Source organism: Mytilus edulis, chromosome 9 (genome assembly GCF_963676685.1).
Source record: "Mytilus edulis chromosome 9, xbMytEdul2.2, whole genome shotgun sequence".
NCBI classification, from domain to species: Eukaryota; Metazoa; Mollusca; class Bivalvia; order Mytilida; family Mytilidae; genus Mytilus; species Mytilus edulis.
In genome coordinates, this window is record NC_092352.1 from 16,254,584 (window position 1) to 16,276,853 (window position 22,270).

General features: G+C 31.4%; 1 protein-coding gene across 10 annotated transcripts in view; it reads left to right on the forward strand.

The window, feature by feature from the left end:
- LOC139489572 (arf-GAP with dual PH domain-containing protein 1-like) overlaps nucleotides 1–22,270 on the forward strand; it is a 28,972-nt gene that overhangs the window by 1,668 nt on the left and 5,034 nt on the right. For 2 of the 10 annotated variants that reach the window (XR_011656201.1, XM_071276147.1), the window contains exons 2-9: nucleotides 4,766–4,899; nucleotides 9,172–9,263; nucleotides 13,360–13,564; nucleotides 16,019–16,165; nucleotides 16,872–16,955; nucleotides 17,391–17,525; nucleotides 18,188–18,410; nucleotides 18,828–18,871. Coding sequence is in view for 8 of the 10 variants with exons in the window: in XM_071276147.1 (XP_071132248.1) it covers nucleotides 4,766–4,899; nucleotides 9,172–9,263; nucleotides 13,360–13,564; nucleotides 16,019–16,165; nucleotides 16,872–16,955; nucleotides 17,391–17,525; nucleotides 18,188–18,410; nucleotides 18,828–18,868 (1,061 nt within the window). In the remaining 2 variants the exon portion in view is untranslated. Of the gene's footprint in view, nucleotides 1–4,765; nucleotides 4,900–9,171; nucleotides 9,264–11,388; nucleotides 11,434–13,359; nucleotides 13,565–16,018; nucleotides 16,187–16,871; nucleotides 16,956–17,390; nucleotides 17,526–18,187; nucleotides 18,411–18,827; nucleotides 18,872–22,270 lie in introns of all 10 variants that reach the window. The other 8 variants (XR_011656203.1, XM_071276148.1, XM_071276140.1 and 5 more) reach the window with 7 other exon arrangements.

The window sequence follows — 22,270 nt, forward strand, 5'->3', positions numbered from 1 at the left end:
TGTACACACCTTCCTCTAGTAATTGTAAGTGTTCTCTCTGATGGTACTTATATACATGATGCTAGACTGTAGGTTTTTGATGGAGTGTGTCAGTTTTACAACATGTAGTCTAAGATAGGCTGTTACCCTTTTAGTGTGTTGTATTACCCAGTATAAGCACAGGAGGGTGTTATCTGCCTTTAGCAAAATCAAATCTAAATTGAAGCTCTGATGACATAAATGTAGCTTACTTGATGACGATTAAGTGAAGTTCTTATAGTCATTTTTGGGAGCTGAATCTGAGACCCCCCTTTTTTTAAGTTCGGACATAAAAAAAACTTACAAAATGAAATAAAGGGTATTGGAGTAGTTAACGGCTTATATCCTTTGATTTTCTATTATATTAAATGAAAAATCTTCCGACTGAGACAGAGGATGATCCTACCACTTTGCAGACTAAATCACACACTTCTTGACTATAAGAAATTGTTCCTCATAAAAAGACATGAATGTTTTATTGTCAAAATATAATGTGTTTACATCCTGTTGTAAGTCTGGCATGTCTACATTTGATTATTGGAAAAACATAAGACACAATGTTAATTTAACAAAGAGGTTTTTTTTTTTCAAGTATCTACCAGTATCTTATTAACTGTAACCTTATAAATGTGAGCAAGATATAGAAGTTGATATAAAATATAAATAGATATTTGTTTTGGGGCCAGCTGAAGGATGCCTCCAGGTGTGGAAGTTATCCAAGTTTCTTGCTGCATTGAAGACCTATTGGTGACCTTCTGCTGTTGTCTGTTCTATGGTCGGGTTGTTGTCTCTTTGACACATTCCCCATTTCCATCTGTTCTATGGTCAGATTGTTGTCTCTTTGACACATTCCCCATTTCCGTCTGTTCTATGGTCAGGTTGTTGTCTCTTTTCACACATTCCCCATTTCCATTCTCAATTTTATTGTGAACATGCCTTACATTCTTATGTTTTTCTCCAAGGACGATTAATTTGTTTTCTTATACTTGTCAAAAGCAATAATTATTTATGAATTATTTGATCTTATAACTATGTAATTGTCACATATTACACATCTCTTCACAAGAAGAATTAAGAATACATGTAATATATATGAATACAAAGAAAACAGCATATTCTTACTATATATAAAATCAAAAAGCATATCAGGGATTTTTTTTTTATTTAAGATTTTTTGAAAGTGTTATTCATGTTATTTGAACTCATCTTTAAAAAAGTGAAAGTAAAAGTAGGTTACATATGTCTGTCCATATCTTGAAAATAATAAAAGATCATGTTGATACGGAATCTTTAAAATAATATCTTTGTATTTTGGAAGATTTTTATTAATACTAATCTGCTTTTAAGTTAGTTGTACTTTGAATAATACACTTGACAAATTTGAATATGTTTAATTTTGAGTTTGTGTTTGATTTCCCTGTATAAAATATAAAGAAAGTAAGAAGGACCAATGACAAAGACTGATATAAATGTTAATTAGTTTTGTGAAAAAAAATGAGTGATATATATAAGATTTACTCTCTATTTATTTCCTTTCTAACTTTTTAACACAAACATTTAACTATGTGTAGTTAATTAATAAACTTGAAAAATGTGTAGAGTAAATGTATTTCCTTGTCACATAATGATGTGTATCATCTTATGATATATATATCACATATTACTTTTTTTAAAGTTATTTCCTGTTTTTCATTCATTAAACTTATTATTATCTATTAAAGAATAATGGCTAATGACCCCAGATGATTTAATTCGTCTTCAGAAACAGTTGCTAAGACAAGTACTGTATTTCATGATAGTGCATTAGAACTAAGAAAAAATATCAGGAAACTTAAGATTTTTAATCAGACTATTGACCCATATACATGTATCCGAGTCTGAGGAGAATCTCTCATTCAGCTACTTTCTCTCTAGAAAATGCTACATTCATGTTCATGTTGTTTGCATGGTTTTTTGATTTTGTGATTTGTGAGGTTGAAACTAATAATTACCTATTACTGAATGATGATGTCAATTGACAATCAATATGATAACCCGAATACATTTGAATTTCTAATTACATTATTACATGCAAAATAACAGGTTTTTCTAGGTTAACAGAACACTTAAAAGTAGTGTGTATTTTTATAACAGTAACTTGTACTTATTTGGTATACATGCGGTTACTTTGACTTTTATAAGATAAATATTGTTTTTTGTCTAGGAAGAGGAAGAAATATAATTGAATAGGAAGTATGATCTTTAATTTGTCAACCTATTGTCAAACGATCTTTTATTGTACTGATAGAGTCATTGTAATTTCCTCTTTCTGTTTGTGGTTTAAATATCAAAACATACATGTTAAAATTTAAACTAAATTTTTTGCTTTCATAATGTTTGAAAGTCCAGGCATGCCAGGGGTGGATCCTGGATTTAAAAAAAAAGGAAATGGGGTGTGATAACTGTTGAAAATCAAATTTATTTAGTAGTGGAGCGAGGCAAAATCAATTTTGCACCAAAAAAAAAACCCCAGAAAAGCCCTGGTGAAGCTGGTGTCTGACACAGATGTTTTCTGGATGAAACTTTGATTATCCCTTGCTTGATTTGAAGGAACTTTTACATACTAAATAAATAGAGAAGAAGAAGAAGCCTATTGATTATGGGATCAATAGGTAAAAGGTCAGTGTCACCACTACTAATATGAAAATTAAAAAAAGATGGGGCAAAAATGGGTGTTGGCACTCATACCACATCTTCTTATATCTGTGGATGGTTACTTGAGTTTCCCTTGCTTGGTTGGAATAAAACTTATACAGATTAGAGATATAGAAAAGTGGAGAAGTCTAAATGATTTAGGTTAAAGGTCAAGGTCACTAAATAATAAAAGGATAGAATTTAAAAAAGTTGGAAAAACATTTTAGGATGATTACTGCAGTTTCGCGTGCTTAATTGGGATGAGATTTGTCAGAGGAAAGATATTTACAATGGAAAATAGCCTATTGATGTTTTGGTCAATAGGTCAAAAGTCAGGGTTCATAAACTACTGAGTCTGCAACTTAGATAAATGTATGTAATTAAGCTATTTGAAAAAGAATGTTGGAATCAGTATTGTTTTTCCTGTTGAAGGAGAAGTTTTCACTATTTCATTTTGATAACTATATGAAAATGAAAGTAAATGATGGATAAAAAATATTCATATTGAAATTGAAGTTTCATTACAAAATTATTTCTTCCTTCAACACATTTATTTTCTTTTTTTTAAGAAAAAGAATGAACATGATGAATAGGTTTCATAAATTGAAATGGCAATTTATAATTTATATCTGTACATATATTTTGATTATTGGTATCTATTTACAGTGTACAACATGTACATTAACCAAAAGTGTGAAATAAAAAAGTCAGTATTAAAATGTCACTGTCATAGAATTCTCAGTTTGTTTTCAATAGATTCATTGATAAGAACTATGTAAAACATAAACAGGATTAACCCAGTGGGTCTCATTGGGGTCTAAGCGTGACGCAGGATTGCTGATTTTTTGTAAGCGTGACACGTGAAAGTCAAATTATTGTGTCGTGAAAACAGGAAACGAGGTCTAGCGGGACCTGGGAAATGACAAAAAAAAACTAGAATTGCTTAAGTACATAGTGTAATCAGGATACGGGAATCTGACAAAACAGTAAGCGGGATCCGGGATCAGAACCCCCAATGAGACCCTCCTTTAATGCAAAACATTGTTATTCATTTTCAGTCAGTTAGATATTATAGATACTTTATGAACTGTGTCTAACAGTATTCTATGATAAAAGTTTTCTGATTTTGTCTTAGAATTAAATTTAAATCTGCAATGGTATTAAACACATGTGCATTTATTTTGGAGATGGAAAACTAAAATCAGTGGAAATAATGGCCCTCCCTTCACCTTGAGCTTAAGCTTTCAGTTTTTGTCTGAAGATTGATAGGGTTGAGTTGTGCAAGTTGAAGTGATTTTATGATCTTCTTGGTAGCCTCTTTCTTGTTTGACACAATATACTTTATATTCAGAAACAGTTGCAGGAATGTCTTATTGCGATTGTTGGGACAATCAACACAAATGCGAGTTTATTTATTGCATATTAAGGAAATCCTGGTATACTAATGCCATTCTAATTTAAAATGGGAGTTTTTATTTTTGTAACACCCAACCTGTCCATTGTGATTTTTTTTGAATTTCCAGTAAAATTAGATTATATTATTAGATATTTTGGACTTTATTTTGATACATGTAGGTATAATTCCATATTTAGTCTGTTTTGTTTCAATGTTTAGTTACACAGTGTTAACTATTTATAAGATTTGCCTGGTTACTGCTTCCTTATGATACACTTTGAATCAGCCCTTTTGAATCATACACCACCCACTGAGATTTTTTTTGGCCAAGATCTTTTGGTGTTTATATTGACAGTTAAATGCTTGAAAATTTTGAGATGTAAATGGAAACAATTTTCTGATCTTCTGTGTAGCAATTTCTTACAATTATATTACCTTGAAGCTTAAAAGTTTTTACCATTTTTTCCACTGACTTTGAATGAATGAAGTCTATATAAATATTGTTTCCATACCTTTCCTATAATATATTTACAGGGATGTATGGATCAAAAGCTTGACTTTAGAGTTATCAAAACAAAGAAAAGTGGCTGAATAATTAGAAGCTCACTAGTTACTTTAGTGTTTTCATGCCAAAAAAAAATCTTAAATAATTAAAACATTTTTTCTTCAATCTTACAGATCCAGAATGGGTTTCTGTGAACTTGGGAGCCTTTTTATGTCCAGAATGTGCGGGATGTCATAGAAATTTAGGAACACATATCAGTCGGGTCAGATCTATAAAGTTAGACAACTGGGAAGATGACCAAGTTCAGGTGTGTATCTTTTGTTATGCGATGTTACAAAAGTAACTTGTTAATGTAATGTGTAATAAAAGGATCATAAAGCCCTCAATTCATTTAGCCTGATTTTTGTTAGTTCAAATGGCATTGAGTGTAAAGGACCAATGTCTCTGATATTAAATTACACTTTTTATATGGTATTAGTACTGCAACCAGAGTTCATTTTTTAAAACTTTAATGGTCCGGAAGAACACACACCTAAATTACATATCGATGGAAAGAGGAAAACGTGTATAATAAGAAAGTTGGGTCGTAAAAATCCAGAGTGGTCACAATTTTTTGAAATTGAGGTCAAAGGTCAGACCTAAAAATATCAACATTTCAACCACAAGGACAAAAAGGAGAAATATTCTGATATTTATTCAATAGAATGCTACAAAAACGATTCAATCATAAGCATATGGTATAAACGATGTTAAAACGACAAATTTGACTACTCATATGAAAAGCTGCCATTAAAAAATGGCGTTGATTTGGAACCTTCTGATTTTTTTCCATTTAAGACATAGCAAAAGAAGAAGTGGCCTTGACCTTTTCACATCCATGAACTTTCATATTGTGTATAGTATTTCACTATAGTATATTACAGAATTATTTTCTAAAGTATAAAACACCAGTTTATCAAATTATTTCAATATTTTTTCTATCTTTGAAAAAAAACAAAATTCAAGCGCTGAAACAGTGTTTTTAATTTTGCATCTTAAAGGTTGTGTATTTTGTGAAAATTAGTATCTAGTTATAGATAAACACATATTGTGTATTTGCAAAGTCTAGACAGAGCAGTTATAACACAACATATACTATAGTCACACGAGTCGAATGCGAGGTTTAAAAAAAATGAGTGTAAAACAAAGTCAGTTTGGTGCATGAACATTTTTTTAGTGGGATAATCCTGGTAAAAAAGTTAACTCATTAATTTTTTAAGGGAAGGATGAAAAATTATACAATGCAATGCCAATTTTCTAATGTTGTAATTCAAAATCAGTCATGATCCTTATATAACTTTTAAAAGTGACACACAATAGCTCAAGTATTCATAAAATAGGGACATGAATCAATCTCTTAGTCATCATATGCGGATTCAGTACGCGTATTAGCATCACAAGACACGCCAAGTTCGGCGTAGGATAGAGTTTGTTCAAAGCAAACACAGTTTTTGAGTACAAATGCTATCTGTAGCGTAAATACCGTCATGATTCGGTCAAACTCGTCAGATATAGTCTTACCTTTGCATAGGAAACACAAAAGAAATGTGAGTACAAAGTTTCGATCAATGTTAGTGAACCATATTCCCATATGCATGATGTATCTGCACTGCCAATCCAAAATGTAATGGGGCGAATGTTGCTACAGAAACGATTGATTTTGTAATAGCCATCCATTTACGAATTTTTGTTATCTTTAGGGACAATATACGGTTCAGAAGCGCCTTTGTGTTATTTTTATCAATTAACTAACAAATGAACTTTTGAGCCTAGGCTCCGTGTTGAAGACCGGACCGTGACCTATAATGGTTTACTTTTATAAATTGTGACTTGGATGGTGTGTTGTATCATTGGCACTCATACCACATCTTCCGATATCTATTAACAAGCTATGCATTTCCATAGAAATACCAAAACGAGGACATAGCTCATAAGAGCACTGGTGGCAGGGTGAAGTAATTGTTCTTCTTTTAATGTATCCTTAATATTTTCAGACACATCTTGGTGTAATTCTGAAAGTCTTAACATAGACTTCAATTTTCCTGCAGCAGATATGGCATCCCCTAAATTGAGTTCAGAGCTAAACTCTTTATTTCATATCCCTTGGCCCCACTGTGTCTGAATTGTAAGGTGTCACAATATCTAGTTAGTTCTGGAGTTTGGCAGTTTGGTAAGCATCAGAGACAATCTTGGGTAAAATTGATCAGTATATATAGAGGATGTGCTACATGAGAAAGGCTTTTTTTCTTATGGAAGAACAAATCACATCACTAACAATCGTTATTAATGAACTGACAGCAAGTTCAAATTCTAATTTTTCAGTAACTGTTTTACTTAATTGCACAGGTGTTGACTTCAATAAGTACATGGTTATGCATGGATAAATGATTACTCACATTAAGCACAGCTTAAAAGACTGTCAACACGTTTAGAGGACTCAGTTTTGCGTAGTTTTCTGGTTTTTTTTTAAAGGTTTGTCTTTTACACAAAAACCCTGTTTTCATATCCAAACTACAAGCAAGAAACTGAGCGCGAGATCGTATAAAAGTGTCAGGTTGTGAGGATACATGTCGATCAGTTTGATCACATGTATGGATTTCTGTTGTTTCTAATTTAAAGTTCCCCAAGGGTGACTGGGGAAACGAAATGTGGTCACTTGGTCTTCTCCCGACCGGCAGTAAAACGAAGTGGGGGGTCCGTTTGGCTGTGCGGGATGTATCAAGTTCGCAGTCACGTCCGGTCAGAATGGGGACGTTAAGTCCAATGCCTCGTGTAAAGGAAGTGTCAGGTTCTTTGCATGTTAAAACCCTTGCATCAACTCTTTGAGGAGTCCAAAGGTGGCCTGTAGCAATGGAAAATTTCTGTCCCAATCCAATATACCATCATTTTCCAGTGTCAGTCTAAATTTTCCCGATCATCATCCCGAATGGCCTCTATTATGACAAAACCTACCTATTGTTTTTATTGTTAACTTGTTCTCGTCCTGAACATGCATGAAATATTTGTCACTGGACGTTAAGCAACCAACAATCAATCAATCAATCTAATTTAAAGACGCACCAATTTTGCCTTCTGGTGCAAGTCTCATAACATCACTGATGATTCGCCCACGGAAAGCAGAATATCAAGAGAAGTTGGTTTTAGCATCACCTTGTCACACACCAAATCTCTGCGAATCTTCAATAGTACTTTTCCCCCCGTCCACTTGCATGCATATTAATTGCTCTGAGGTTAAACATTGACATACAATGTATTTTCACACAATGTCAACTATAGTCATTATCCGGAAAAACCTCTTATCCGAAGGATTTGGTTAACTTTTATATAAAGTCAAAATTTTATTAACAAAAATATAACTTATTTACAGAAAATACACGAAAGAACTACTATATATATTCAAATCACTCAAAAATAAATTAACTTCTCCTACAAAATCTACATAATCACATCGAAACTATCAAATTGATGGTGAAGGAAAAAATAAATGGTGGAGCTGATTGACGGATAGGAAATTTCCGTAATTAAAAAAGGTACAAATGATGTTTTTATTTTTGAGTTTTTGACAAAATTGTTTGGAATTTGCCCAACAAAATTTGCATGCAGTATCGCAATAATATGTTTTGTCCTTTCAAATGTCAAAAACTATTTTTGAATCATATGTTTTCTCGTTTTCAAAGAAAAACGCGTTAAATTTCTACCTAAAAAACAGCTAACTTTAAGTTTGATAGTTTTACTTGGAGATGGTATTATATTTATGTCTTCGTCATTCCAATGATCCTTGATGATATGTGCATAGAAAATATTTACGAAAATAGCGGAAAATTTAACCAAGAAATATATTTTTGGATTTTAAGGTAACTATCCAAAACCGTAAATTGAGGGGTACCCCCATTAAAGGGATAAAATACAAAAATGTGACCATAGAAACTTTTTACGACCCGACGGACATTAAAATATAGATATTATTCTATCATTTAAAACAATTTGCAGCCGTGTGTTATTCCGGACCATTAAACTCGTTAACTAAGCGTCTTTTTCGATGTCAGTTGCAGTACTATATGTGTAGAAACCTTTTGAAAGGGTAAAATCAGTTTTGAATTACTGTTTTTGATATGTAAGTGTTATCCCTACAAATTTCATAAGTGTAAAATGGTAAAAAAGTACTCTCTGATAATCCCAGTTTATTAAGATTTTATTCAAACTCGCCTGCTACATGTATGGTTTGAACTCGCTGGTCAGTTTTGACAGGCTAGTCCTGTTTCTTGAAATTAAAGCATCAAGTCCATAACACAATCTATCAGAAAGTTGTTTCAGATAGTATCATATTCAAGAAAAAAAAGTGTCACATTACCATGTTGCTGAGAGGCTCCGGATAAAACACTGGATATATTGTACAGCCTGTCTGACATCAAGCAAAAAGCAAGATGTACATCCACATGAAATTCAAAAATACATGTGTTGGTCTTTTCTTTGTCAAAGTCTTGCAGTTGAATATATATTGACCTTTTAGGTATATTGTCAACGTTCTATCTGTTTTCAGGCTGTGGCAGAACTGGGTAATGAGGTTGTGAATCAGAAATATGAACAATTTTTACCAGCATACTACAAGCGTCCAACCAAAGATGATCCAGAGTTAGTATATATAACTGTCATTTGAGAGCAAAAAAAAAAATGAACTTAATACTTCAACAAAACTGGACTTGAATTAGCAACAAACACACAAGAATGTTGACATGAATGAGTGTGTCTCTATCTTTTGTTAGTCTAAAATTTATAATCTTTTAGTCTATTTACATGTTAGCTATGTTCCCAGTGTCTCTATCATTGTTAATCACAAGTGTATAATGTGGACAAACTTTATATTGTTGACATTTTCTCTTTATTTGTTAAGTCACAAATTATAACCATGACATTTTCTGAGTCTTTTGTAAGTCACAAGTTTATGATGTTGAAAGTGTAAATCTTTGTTAATCACAAGTTATAATGTTAACAGTGTCTGTATTGTTGTAAGTCACAAGTTTACAATATTGACATATTCTTTATCGTTGTTTAGTTACAAGTTATAATGTTGAAATTTCTCCATCTTTGTTTAGTGTCAAGTTTATAATGTTGATAGTGTAGATCTTTGTTGGTCACAAGTTGTAATGTAACATTGTCCCTATCTTTGTAAGTCACATGTTCATAATATTAACATTGTCCCTATCTTTGTTAGTCAAAAGTTTATGATGTTAACAGTGTCCCTATCTTTGTTAGTCAAAAGTTTATAATGTTAACAGTGTCCCTATCTTTGTTAGTCAAAAGTTTATAAAACTTAACAGTGTCCCTATCTTTGTTAAGTCACAAGTTTATAATGTTAACAATGTCCCTATCTTTGTTAGTCAAAAGTTTATAATGTTAACAGTGTCTCTATCTGTGTTAGTCACAAGTTGTAATGTTAACATTGTCCCTATCTTTGTTAAGTCACAAGTTCATAATGTTAACTTTGTCCCTATCTTTGTTAGTCAAAAATCTATAATGGTAACAGTGTCCCTATCTTTGTTAGTCAAAAGTTTATAATGTTAAGATTGTCCCTATCTTTGTTAGTCAAAAGTTTATAATGTTAACAGTGTCCCTATCTTTGTTAAGTCAAAAGTTTATAATATTAACATTGTCCCTATCTTTGTTAGTCAAAAGTTTATAATGTTAACAGTGTCTCTATCTGTGTTAGTCACAAGTTGTAATGTTAACATTGTCCCTATCTTTGTTAAGTCACAAGTTCATAATGTTAACTTTGTCCCTATCTTTGTTAGTCAAAAATTTATAATGGTAACAGTGCCCCTATCTTTGTTAGTCAAAAGTTTATAATGTTAAGATTGTCCCTATCTTTGTTAGTCAAAAGTTTATAATGTAAACAGTGTCCCTATCTTTGTTAAGTCAAAAGTTTATAATGTTAACAGTGTCCCTATCTTTGTTAAGTCACAAGTTTATAATGTTAACATTGTCCCTATCTTTGTTAGTCAAAAGTTTATAATGTTAACATTGTCCCTATCTTTGTTTGTCAAAAGTTTATAATGTTAACAGTGTCTCTATCTTTGTTAGTCAAAAGTTTATAATGTTAACAGTGTCCCTATCTTTGTTACTCACAAGTTTATAATGCTTACATTGTCTCTATCTTTGTTAGTCACAAGTTGTAATGTTAACATTGTCCCTATCTTTGTTAAGTCATAAGTTCATAATGTTAACTTTGTCCCTATCTTTGTTAGTCAAACATTTATAATGTTAACAGTGTCCCTATCTTTGTTAGTCAAAAGTTTATAATGTTAAGATTGTCCCTATCTTTGTTAGTCAAAAGTTTATAATGTTAACAGTGTTCCTATCTTTGTTAAGTCAAAAGTTTATAATGTTAACAGTGTCCCTATCTTTGTTAGTCAAAAGTTTATAATGTTAACATTGTCCCTATCTTTGATAGTCAAAAGTTTATAATGTTAACAGTGTCCCTATCTTTGTTACTCACAAGTTTATAATGTTTACATTGTCCCTATCTTTGTTAGTCAAACATTTATGATGACAGTGTCTTAGTGAACGCCTTTATCTTTGTTGACAGTGTCCCCCGAAGATAAGAAATATTATATCTAATTTTTTCTGATTTTAACAATCCATAGTAGTATTGTAAAGACCATTCAATATCAAAGGATAGAAATCTAGTAGAAGTATTGACCTGTAACTACCAATATCTTAAAACTAATTAAACTACATACTTTTATTAACAAAAACACAGTTGGTATTATGCACAAAAAGATTTACCAGCAGACAAAAGATTCAAGTAAGTTGATTGTGATACTGTTCTACCAGATATTACAGATATATTTTACAGCTGATTGCATTGAGTGTGTAGTTAAAGGTAATATCTTTCGTTGGCTTGCTTGCTAGCTGAACCGTGAAGTCATTATTAGGTCAGGTTAGCTACCCTCCTGTAAGAGTATACTAGCAAGCGAGCTAACCAAAGATATTACCTTTACCTACACACTCAATGCAATCAGCTGTAATGTATGGCTCACCAGGCTTTATTCTAACCCTACAATCACCCCTCAGTCACATGTGTCTTGTGTGATTATTGAAAGAAATCCAAACACATAGAGTATCCTAACAACATGCATGCTTAACAAGTTTTTCATAACACACATCACAAGTACTGGTATATTGAGATCACTTTTATTTCACCACTTCAGTTTTTTGTAAAGATGTATTTTGAGAATAGTCATTAGAATTAAGTCCTAGTACATATATTTGCAAATTGATGCAAAAAACAAATTTGTCCACTGTTTTTGGACATAGTGTTCATGTACAGTAAGAAATGTATTACTCTTTTTACAAGAAAAGCAAATTAACAAATGATGTACTAATTTTTAAAGTTATATATTCAGAATACCATATACATGTATATACCGGTAATGTAATAAGAAGTAGAAGTTAAATTAAATATCTAAATCTGTATAATTATATAAGCAGTGTCTGTAGTACGGTACAAGTATTTTTCTGTCTTAGTTTGAAAGTTTGAAAAGAGAATAACACAGTGATATCAAGTATTAGAATATGTTGCATATAAAATTTAACTGGTAATCTTTAGAGAAATTGAATGAAACATTTTGCCAAAAAATTACTTACATGTGTGGAATTTGTGGAATTGACTTAAAAAAAGAATGCTTATTTGTATATTTTATTTACTTCATTATATCCTATTCAGTGCAGAATACCACCAGATATAACTATTGTTACTTTTTAGCTGAAATTGTTAAATATACAGAATCTTTGATTTGAAGATACTAAATGAATAAGATGTTTAACAAAAGTCTGATGTTCCCATTACAGCTGCACCTTTTCTCACCCTCACATTAATAATGTCATTAATACTTGTGTATGATATATTTGAATGTTAACACCCACCCTTGCAAAATGTATCATTATACAAAAAGACCTTCAATATTGATGAATTCTACAAACTAAATGTTCTATATCTAGACATCTTTTGATTAGATGAAAAGTGTAAACTTTATGTTTTTATGCCCCTGCTGTAGCAGAGGGGGCATTAAGTTTTACCCTTGTCAGTCTGTATGTACGTACTTCCCAAAATTGGTTTCCATTCTCTAACTTGAGTTTGCCTCAACAAAATATCATGAAACTTTGCTTATTACCACAAGTTTGAATTTTGGTGGCATCAATTTATCCATTCTAGAGTTCTCTTTATAAATGGAAAAATTGCAAAATGTTTGGTTTCCGTACGTTAACTTTTTATTTCCACAACCAAAAGAAGTCAGTTACCTGTTCCTCCAAAAGTCCCTAGAAATTAACTAATTGGTTGATTACTGGTCTTTAATGCCACTGTAAGCACTATTTGCTATATTGTGACAATCAGTTTTTTTGTTTTTACAAATGATTGGTTGAGGAAGCTTAAGTGCCAGAAGAAGAAACATAGACCTTCAGCAGGAACCTTAGCATTAAAGGAGACATTTTGAGATTTTCGTAAATAATTGGAAACATTTATGTTAGAACACTAGTATATTTTAGGGCCCTTTATAGCTTGCTGTTTAGTGTGACCCAAGGCTCCATGTTGAAGGCTGTACCTTGACCTATAATGGTTTAATTTTATAAATTGTTACTTGGATGGAGAGTTGTCTCATTGGCACTCATAACACATCTTCCTATATCTATTAATATATAATTTAGAAACTATTTTTTTTGTCTATTTCAGGCTTCTAAGATCTGAATTTGTGAAAGCTAAATATTCAAGGCAAGAGTTTATATACCCTGACAGACAAACTGCATACTGCTCAGGCATTAAAGAAGGATATTTATATAAACGTGGGCGAGATGATAAAGGCTTTAAAAAAAGACGATTTTGTTTAACAAGAAAACTCAATGGACATACCTTATTATATTTTATTAAAGAAAAAGATGTAAGTAAAGTTTGAATACCGGTAGCTCATATTTTGTGTTATGACTCAAATTACTGATATGCAATCAGATGGAGCAACGTTTCATTATGCTAAGTTGAGAGTTAGTGGTTTTTGGTGTAGTCTATTGTAATGGTTTAAATTTGAGTCATTCAAGACTTAACATTGACAGCACCAATAATAGTCGTTTTACACCTGTTTTTAGGACGTTTTATGGTAAACTGTTGTCTGTCTGTCCGTCGTCAACATGTTGGACATTTACATGTGGAGCAGGATCTGCTTACCCTTCCAGAGCACCTGCGATCACCCCTAGTTTTTGGTTGGGTTCGTGTTGTTTATTCTTTAGTTTTCTATGTTGTGTCATGTGTACTATTGTTTGTCTGTTTGTCTTTTTCATTTTTAGCCATGGCGTTGTCAGTTTATTTTAGATTTATGAGTTTGACTGTCCCTTTGGTATCTTTCGTCCCTCTTTTACTCAAAAACACTTTAACAAATTTGCATAAAACTTTTGTGAATTGTTTTTATGCCCCATTTATGGGCATTATGTTTTCTGGTCTGTGCGTCGGTTCGTCCGTCGTACCGTTCGTCCGTCTGTCCTGCTTCAGATTAAAAGTTTTTGGTCGAGGTAGTTTTTGATGAAGATGAAGTCCAATCAACTCGAAACTTAGTACACATGTTCCCTATGATATGATCTTTCTAATTTTAATGCCAAACTAGAGATTTCCCACCATTTTCACGGTCCATTGAACATAGAAAATGATAGTGCGGATGGGGCATTGGTGTACTGGGGACACATTCTTGTTATCTATTGATGTGAGCTCCCTTTCACTTTTTAGGAACTTTAAGTTTTTATTTTTCCCAGTTATGGGGTTTTATTGTTGATCCTGCGACAAAATAGCAATAGGTCTAGTATATTCTGTGTATGGAGGCACTGTAAGGTGTACATGTCCAACTGGCAGGTGTCATCTGACCTTGACCTCATTTTTATGGTTCAGTGGTTAAAGTAAAGTTTTTTGTGTTTTGGTCTGTTTTTCTCATACTGTATGCAATAGGTCTACTATGTTTAGTGTATGGAATGTTTGCAAAGTGTACATGTCTAGCTGGCAAATTTTTGATTTGCAATTTTTTGTTTTTTTTTAAACATGTTCAGAACATATACAGGCAACACTATTTGGATAAGATATAACTGCAGTTTAAATAAAATTGTGCAAATTAAGAGACCCATATTATTTAATTTGAGATCGTTTTATCCTCATACTGGAAAAGCATGCTTCCTTCTAAAGACCTGCTGTTAATGCAATTTTCAGCAACAGTGCTTTGTTTATGTTCATTTTCCCCACCATACCCTAATATGAAATTATTCAAACTACTCTTCTAATCTTTCCATGAGGGATTTCCATCACTTTGATTGTATTTGGATATTTGGTGTTAATTATATAATAGTTCTTGAAAAACTGGTCATTATCGTGATATATGGACTGCCCACAGGACAGTGGTATTGACTAAGATAGTGATAATGACTGAGCCAAAGGCGAGGTCATTATCCCTGTCGCAGTCAATACCACTGTCCTACGGGCAGTCCATGTATCACGATAACGACCAGTTTTTCAAGAACTATTATGTTTATTTCATTGAGAAACCATGTTTTGGAAAATTCTCGTAAATTCAAAATGCCTAAAGCAAACTCAGGTAGTTGTACGATTTCTATGACAAAAAGTGAAGACCAGTCATAGTAATACTGCCATTCATTTTAGTGCAATTTTTCAGTATATAAATACTTAATCAAGTTATCTTTAATTTTATATTTAACGAAAACATATAATAAACAATTCAACAACTTAAATATAATATTAAAATCAGGAACATGTTTCATAAAAGGTAAATCTCTCTAAACAGAGAAGCCACGCCCCAGAGGTCATTATCAGACGTAAACCATGCCCCAACGGTCATTATCAGACGGACACCACGCCCCGCCGGTCATTATCATGTAAAAGTTCCTTAACCACCGGTTTTCTGGTCCTTTTTTTCTGTTAATGACTGATGGAATTTATTACTGAAGAATAATGAATGGCATGTGACCCCTTTTTATCCAATAAGAGAATCTTATTCTCAACCGATATGAAATAATTGTAGATATTTGATAGTTTTCCTTTTACAAAGGGAATGATCATTTTTTTTAAACAAAGACTGATTGAAACTGCAGTATATATACATCTGTGTATTATTGAAGATTGTTTGCTGGTTGTTGTCCCCAGAGCAACGTTTTGCCGGGGACATAGAAATACCAGCCATCTGTTCGTCTGATCTTGTTAGCCATTTATAGTTTTATATACCCATACTACTTTTATATATTAATTTTATCACAAATGTAAGCGGTATTCAATCTAAATCAACTCTTTTCTAATATATGATCAATTACAATTTCCATTTTAATCTTCTTTTTTTTTCTTTCTCCAGACAGCACCAAAAAGTGAGATTGATTTAGACAGTGTTAATGTTGTGTTTGCTAAAGACAAAATTGGTGTAAATCCAAATGGCTTGCAGATCACATATTTTGTAAATGGTCAGACTCGTAGTTTGTTTGTGTATGCTGATGATCCAAAGGTGATGACAAAAGAAAACAAGGTGTTCTTATATACAGATAGATTTGAAATAATAATGATACTAACAGATTTGACCTTCAAGATATTAACAGATTTGACAGATATTAACATGCTGCTATCACTAAAAATGAAATGGCAATGTCATTCAAATTTGACCATAGACATCAAACTGCAGTTTTTGGCTAAAATAAAGAAAATTTAGCTACTAGAAAATAGTGTATAATGGAATTTTTTTTTTAATAAACAGGTTTGCAAGTTTTATATTTTAAACACATTTTCATAAATCCAATGAAATATTGCCCCTAAAAGGTAAGTTATATACAACTATCAATTGAAAGTGTATGTCTTTTATCTTGAACCAACTATTTAAGAAGTTATTGCTCCTGAAATGTTTTACTTTTTTGTGATTTTGTTAGTTCTATTATTATGAAAGCAATGTCTAATTTGGAAGAATATTTGAAACAAAATGAAAAAAATTTGCAAAAATTTTTCTAAAAAAAATACATTTTTACTTCATAATGAGTTCATATAAAACAAATGGCAAGTATGGTTTGAGGGGGCAAAAGAACTGTCTGAATTATTGATCTTATAAAGATTTTCAATATAACCAGTAAATGAAAAATAAAAAATATGTGCTATGGATGATCCTCATAATCAGATCTGAGCAAAACAGACTTTATATAGCATTATTGTGTTTTCTCTTGCAGGAAATTGTTGATTGGTATTATGCTATCAGAGCTGCTAAGTTTGAGTGGCGACGAATAGCTCACCCACAACAAGATGAGATAGAGGTATTATTTTAGGAGGCGTTCTTTGATATGCTGAATCTAAGCGTGTATTTATAATTTTAATTTTGTGCACAGTTTTTACTTCGGTCCATATCAGGGTCCAAAATTAAACTTTGTATGATTTAAATGAAATTTTTTTTATTTATTTTTTTTATATACTGATTCTAACCACGCATCTAGCTGTTCCACAGGAAGCATTTTATTTATCTTGTTACAATTATGAAAGGAATATATACCAAATTTGGTAGGGAAAAAACAGTTTGAAAGAAGAAGAGGCTGCAAAAGGTCAATGTTTTGTCTGTGACAGTTAGTAAAAACACTTTTAATATTTTTTGCAAAACAAAAGTGCAGCTATTTTTGCATACACAAAAAAAATGTCAATGAAAAAAAAACCATCTACTGTTACAATTTTGTCTAATTTTATAAATTGATTAACAGTTAGCTGAAGGCTTGACTACTGATTTCACGTTAGAAGGATGGTTACAGAAAATGGGACCAAAAAAGAAAGATGGTTTTAAAAAGAGATGGTTCACATTAGATAACAGAAAACTAATGTATTCTGAAGACCCTTTGGTAAGTCATGAAAACTCTGGTTGACTTTCATTGAAGCCTTACCATTACATGCCTCTTGGCCATAAACAACTGGACCTTTAGTTTTTTCGTTGTGTACAGTATAACAGTACCACAACCAAATACAAATACAAAGCTCCACAGAAAGTTTCTAGTACCAAATGCCAAAGATACAATGAAATAATGAAATCCATTTAATTTATGAAAAAATACAATTTATACATTCCAATCGAAATGCAGCATTTTATAACAGACGGAAATCTGCACAAATCGCACCTTTTCTTTCAGTACTGAAATTCATTAATTCTTAAAATGAAAATATGTTCTATTCATGCAAAAAAAAAACTGTTTCTTGCTTTTTCCAACCACATGAAGGACATCTGTTTTTGTTCTTGCTTTAGATGAAATGATATAGCAAATCATTTGACTGGCAGGTTATTTTCCATTTGATAAATAAGTTTTGGATATGTTGTTATTGGTTTTGGATATGGCAAATTTAATATGTTTTAAAATACAAGAAAAGTTAGTTCTCCACAATTTTACAAAAATGTTTTCTGATTTTCTAATGTTACTATTTGTTAAACAAAAAATCAGTGTTATTCGTTATTTTTATAAGTGACTATTTATTTTTAAATGATCTTTATTTTGACAATGTAACTTTTTAGAGCCCTTTTCCAAAAGGAGAAGTGTATATCGGCCATGTTGATGGAGGGTATGGGGTGACGATGGGGGCAAAGGATGTGAGGTCGAGTATGGTGTACGTGTTTACTCTCAATACTCCAGACAGAGACTTTATACTTAGTGCTGATACCAGGGAAGATATGGACCAATGGATAAATGCATTCAAAGAAATACAAACAACAGAACCAACATCCCAGGATTTAAGACGTAAGTTTATAGATTATATGATTTTGTTTTTGTCACTGCTTTGTATAACGGAAGAATTGTATATAGTTTGTGATTTGTGAATTAATATCACCACTTATATCTCACTGTGTTATTGTATATGTAGTAATAAGATGTTTTGCTTGCTATAGTGTTTCAATTATTTGTATAAATACCTCTGTATATGTATTTGATAAATCTGATTTTTTTAAAATTTTGTAACTAAGTGACCTTTTATTGAAATTAAATGATTTTGATAGGTAAATGGAATTTCTCAAACAAACAGACGAAAAAAATAAATTAACAAAAGATGTTTTTAACCTTCTAAATGTAAATCTTAAGTTAATTTTTATGTGAGGTGTTGATCTTCAATAGTGAAAGTGAAGTGAAAAAGTTAATAAATTAGTTGATTAATTACAGAGAAAAAGATGTATGATCAAACTTTAGCCATGAGAAAATAGGAGGTATAATACCCATACTCAATATATAGCTAATTATGCATTCCCCTATTTAATGCATTTATTTATAGATCTTCACATACAACACGACACAATCTATGTTTGCTTGGCAGATCACTTGTTTTATGCATTGTTAATGTCTTTGCTTTATCATTAAACTTTCAAAAAATATTGGTGCAAAAAAGTTACTGTGCTTATCCAGTGACCTTTGGGGTATCACAATAGCAATGGCTCAAACAGTTTACCAAATTGCAGTTAGATTTCTTCTCCAACTAACTGATCAAATGGTAAAATATTTTAGCAGATTGCTCAAGTGTAATGTTGTTAGTTTGAAGTGAGTGCTGTAAAATCAAAAGTAATACTTACCATCCAGATCCAGTTAGTTGATATCTTTGTCTTTTGTTTCAAACACAAAAAAGACTTACTATAATATGAGTCACTGAATAAGAAGGTCTAATTTTGACATGGAAACTTCTATCATAAATAGATTTTATAAATAAATAGTTGAAAACATTGTTTTGTAAGTCTATAATTAATAGCTCCATTTTCCAACAACAAGTTAGTGCATAATAGCAATTTGGATTTTTTTTTCTAAAGCAATTACTTATCTGCTACCATTAAAGGGAAATAATTTACATTACTGAAAATCAGCAAAATGTTGTCACAATTTTTAGTGTACAGTAACTCAATAAAAATTATTTCCCTTTAATGCCAGCAGATCAGTAATTTGTATAGAAAATATTATACGAATCATAATTACACAATAACTTTGTCTTAGAAGACAAAGCTATAGAATATACATCTACAAAACAATGGTTTGAACTATTTATTTATAAAATCTATTTATAATAGAAGTTTCCATGTCAAAATTAGACCTTCTTATTCAGTGGCTCAAACTATAGTAAGTCATTTTTGTGTTTGAAACAAATGACAAAGATATCAACTAACTGGATCTGGATGGTAAGTATTACTTTTGATTTCACAGCACTCACATCATACTACAGTGACTTGACTGTAAGTGTTGCTATCCATCAATTGCAATTCATTCAAAATTTTGACCAAATTGCAATTTGTTTTATTAAACCAAATTGTTCAACTGGTCAGAAATTTGAACCAACTGCTGTAGAAAAAAGTAGAAAACCACAGTCAAGTCGTGAAAGTGCAAGGTGATAAAATAAAACATACTTACAATCCTATAAGACTTTAACTCCACTTTAATGATGGTATTACTAAATCAGTCTATCAATCTGTATAGTTATATTATAGCCATTACCATACTAAAGGTGAACTGTTTTATTTTTAATTGCTATAAAAATGTCCAAACTAAGCTTTTATATAGTTTTTCTTTCAAAAAGTATTCTATATTCATAAGGATCACACACTATGTGAATAAAAACATTTCATATTCAGTAAAATATTTGTGAAATTGCAATATGTTTGTAGGAAGGGGAGATAATCTTTTTTGGTTTCAAAAAGTCTTTATTCAAAAGAATAGTATTTTAGGTTATCTCCCCAAGGAAACTTATCAATAGCATATTGTTATTTCGCACGTTTTTTACTGAATATATGATGTATTATTTTAAATGATATATGATTCTTATAAATATAAAATCCTTTTGGAAAGAAAAACTATATAAAAGCTTAGTTTGGACATTTTTATAGCAATTCAAAATAAAACATTTTACCTTTAGTATGGTAATGGCTATAATATAACTATACAGATTGATAGACAAATTTAGTAATAACATCATTAAAGTGGAGTTAAAGTCTTATAGGATTGTAAGTATATTTTATTTTATCACCTTGCACTTTCACATTTTGACTGAACAATTTGTTCAATATTCTGACCAGTTGAACAATTTGATTTTATAAAACAAATTGCAATTTGGTCAAAATTTTGAATGAGTTGCAATTGGTGGATAGCAACACTAACAGTCAAGTCACTGTAACAACATTTCACTTGAGCAATCTGCTAAAACATTTTACCAGTTGATCAGTTAGTTGGAGAAGAAATCTAACTGCAATTTGGTAAACTGTTTTGGCCATTGCTATTGTGATACCCCAAAGGTCACTGGATAAGCACTGTAATATAATTGTACATCACCTTATTTAAAAAAATGGTAAAGACAGTTGGCAATTTAACATTTGTTGATTGTAATTTGCCATGCTTTCAAGGAACTGCTCAGAAATCACTTATAAAACAAATGGGAAATTGTATCATGTTAATAGCCTATACACTTTTATTCATCTAAATTGCATTTATTTGCCCAATTATAATTTGATAAGGCAGTCTTTGTTAAAGGTTAGTAGTTCTTAAAAAATCTTTGAGAAAAAAAATAACAAACAATTCCTTTTAAAGAATGTTTCACAGATTAAATCCATGACATTTTTATACAAATATATTGATTGATTGATTGCTAACTTGATGTCCAGTCCAGTGGAAAATATTTCATGCATGTTCAGGAAAGAAAATAAATAAACAATACATGAATTATTGGTACTAAAAATAGATCAAGCAGGTAAGAGGGCTTAATGTGTAGACTGCCACTGGAAAAAGGAGGCATATTTTCCTACAGTCTTCTTGAAAATTTATTGGTCACCTTAAATCTCTCAGAGTTGTTACAAGGTTCCTTTAAAAGAGGGACGAAAGATACCAGAGGGACAGTCAAACTCATAAATCGAAAATAAACTGACAACGCCATGGCTAAAAATGAAAAGGACAAACAGACAACAATAGTGCACATGACACAACATAGAAAACTAAAGAATAAACAACACGAACCCCATCAAAAACTTGGGGTGATCTCAGGTGCTCTGGAAGGGTAAGATGCAGACTTAACATGCAGACAACATGGCAATGGGTCATTCTGTACAGGGGGTCTTGTATTTATAATCCAACACAACTAATCTGTAATCCCGCCACATGAGTATTGCTGCCGGACTAGGAAAGTCCAGGTAACCTCATTTATGTAACCCGAGTGTCACATGGGTCTGATTGATTAGAAAAGAAGATGTGGTATAAACATCAATAAGACAACAACAAAGTAATGCAATTAATTAAAGTGGAAAACATAATGGAAGCTAACAAAATGAGTTATTGTTTGATGGAGGAACCTGTTTTAATATATAATCAAATGGTACAGGTAAGTGTGAGAAAATTGCCAAGAAGTATAGTGTTTTACTATGAAAATAGTAAAACAGAATTTAATTGAATGCATCCATACAATAAATATTGATGACAAGATTTTAATGAATATGCATGAAATACTATACTATACTAACATGTTAAAACTGTCTGTTTTATGTATATAGGTATGCAAAAAAAAATAACCATCACACTCCACTCTTTTTAACACCACTCTTACTGAAAATGGCTATGTTAAATACTAACACAAATATAAGCTT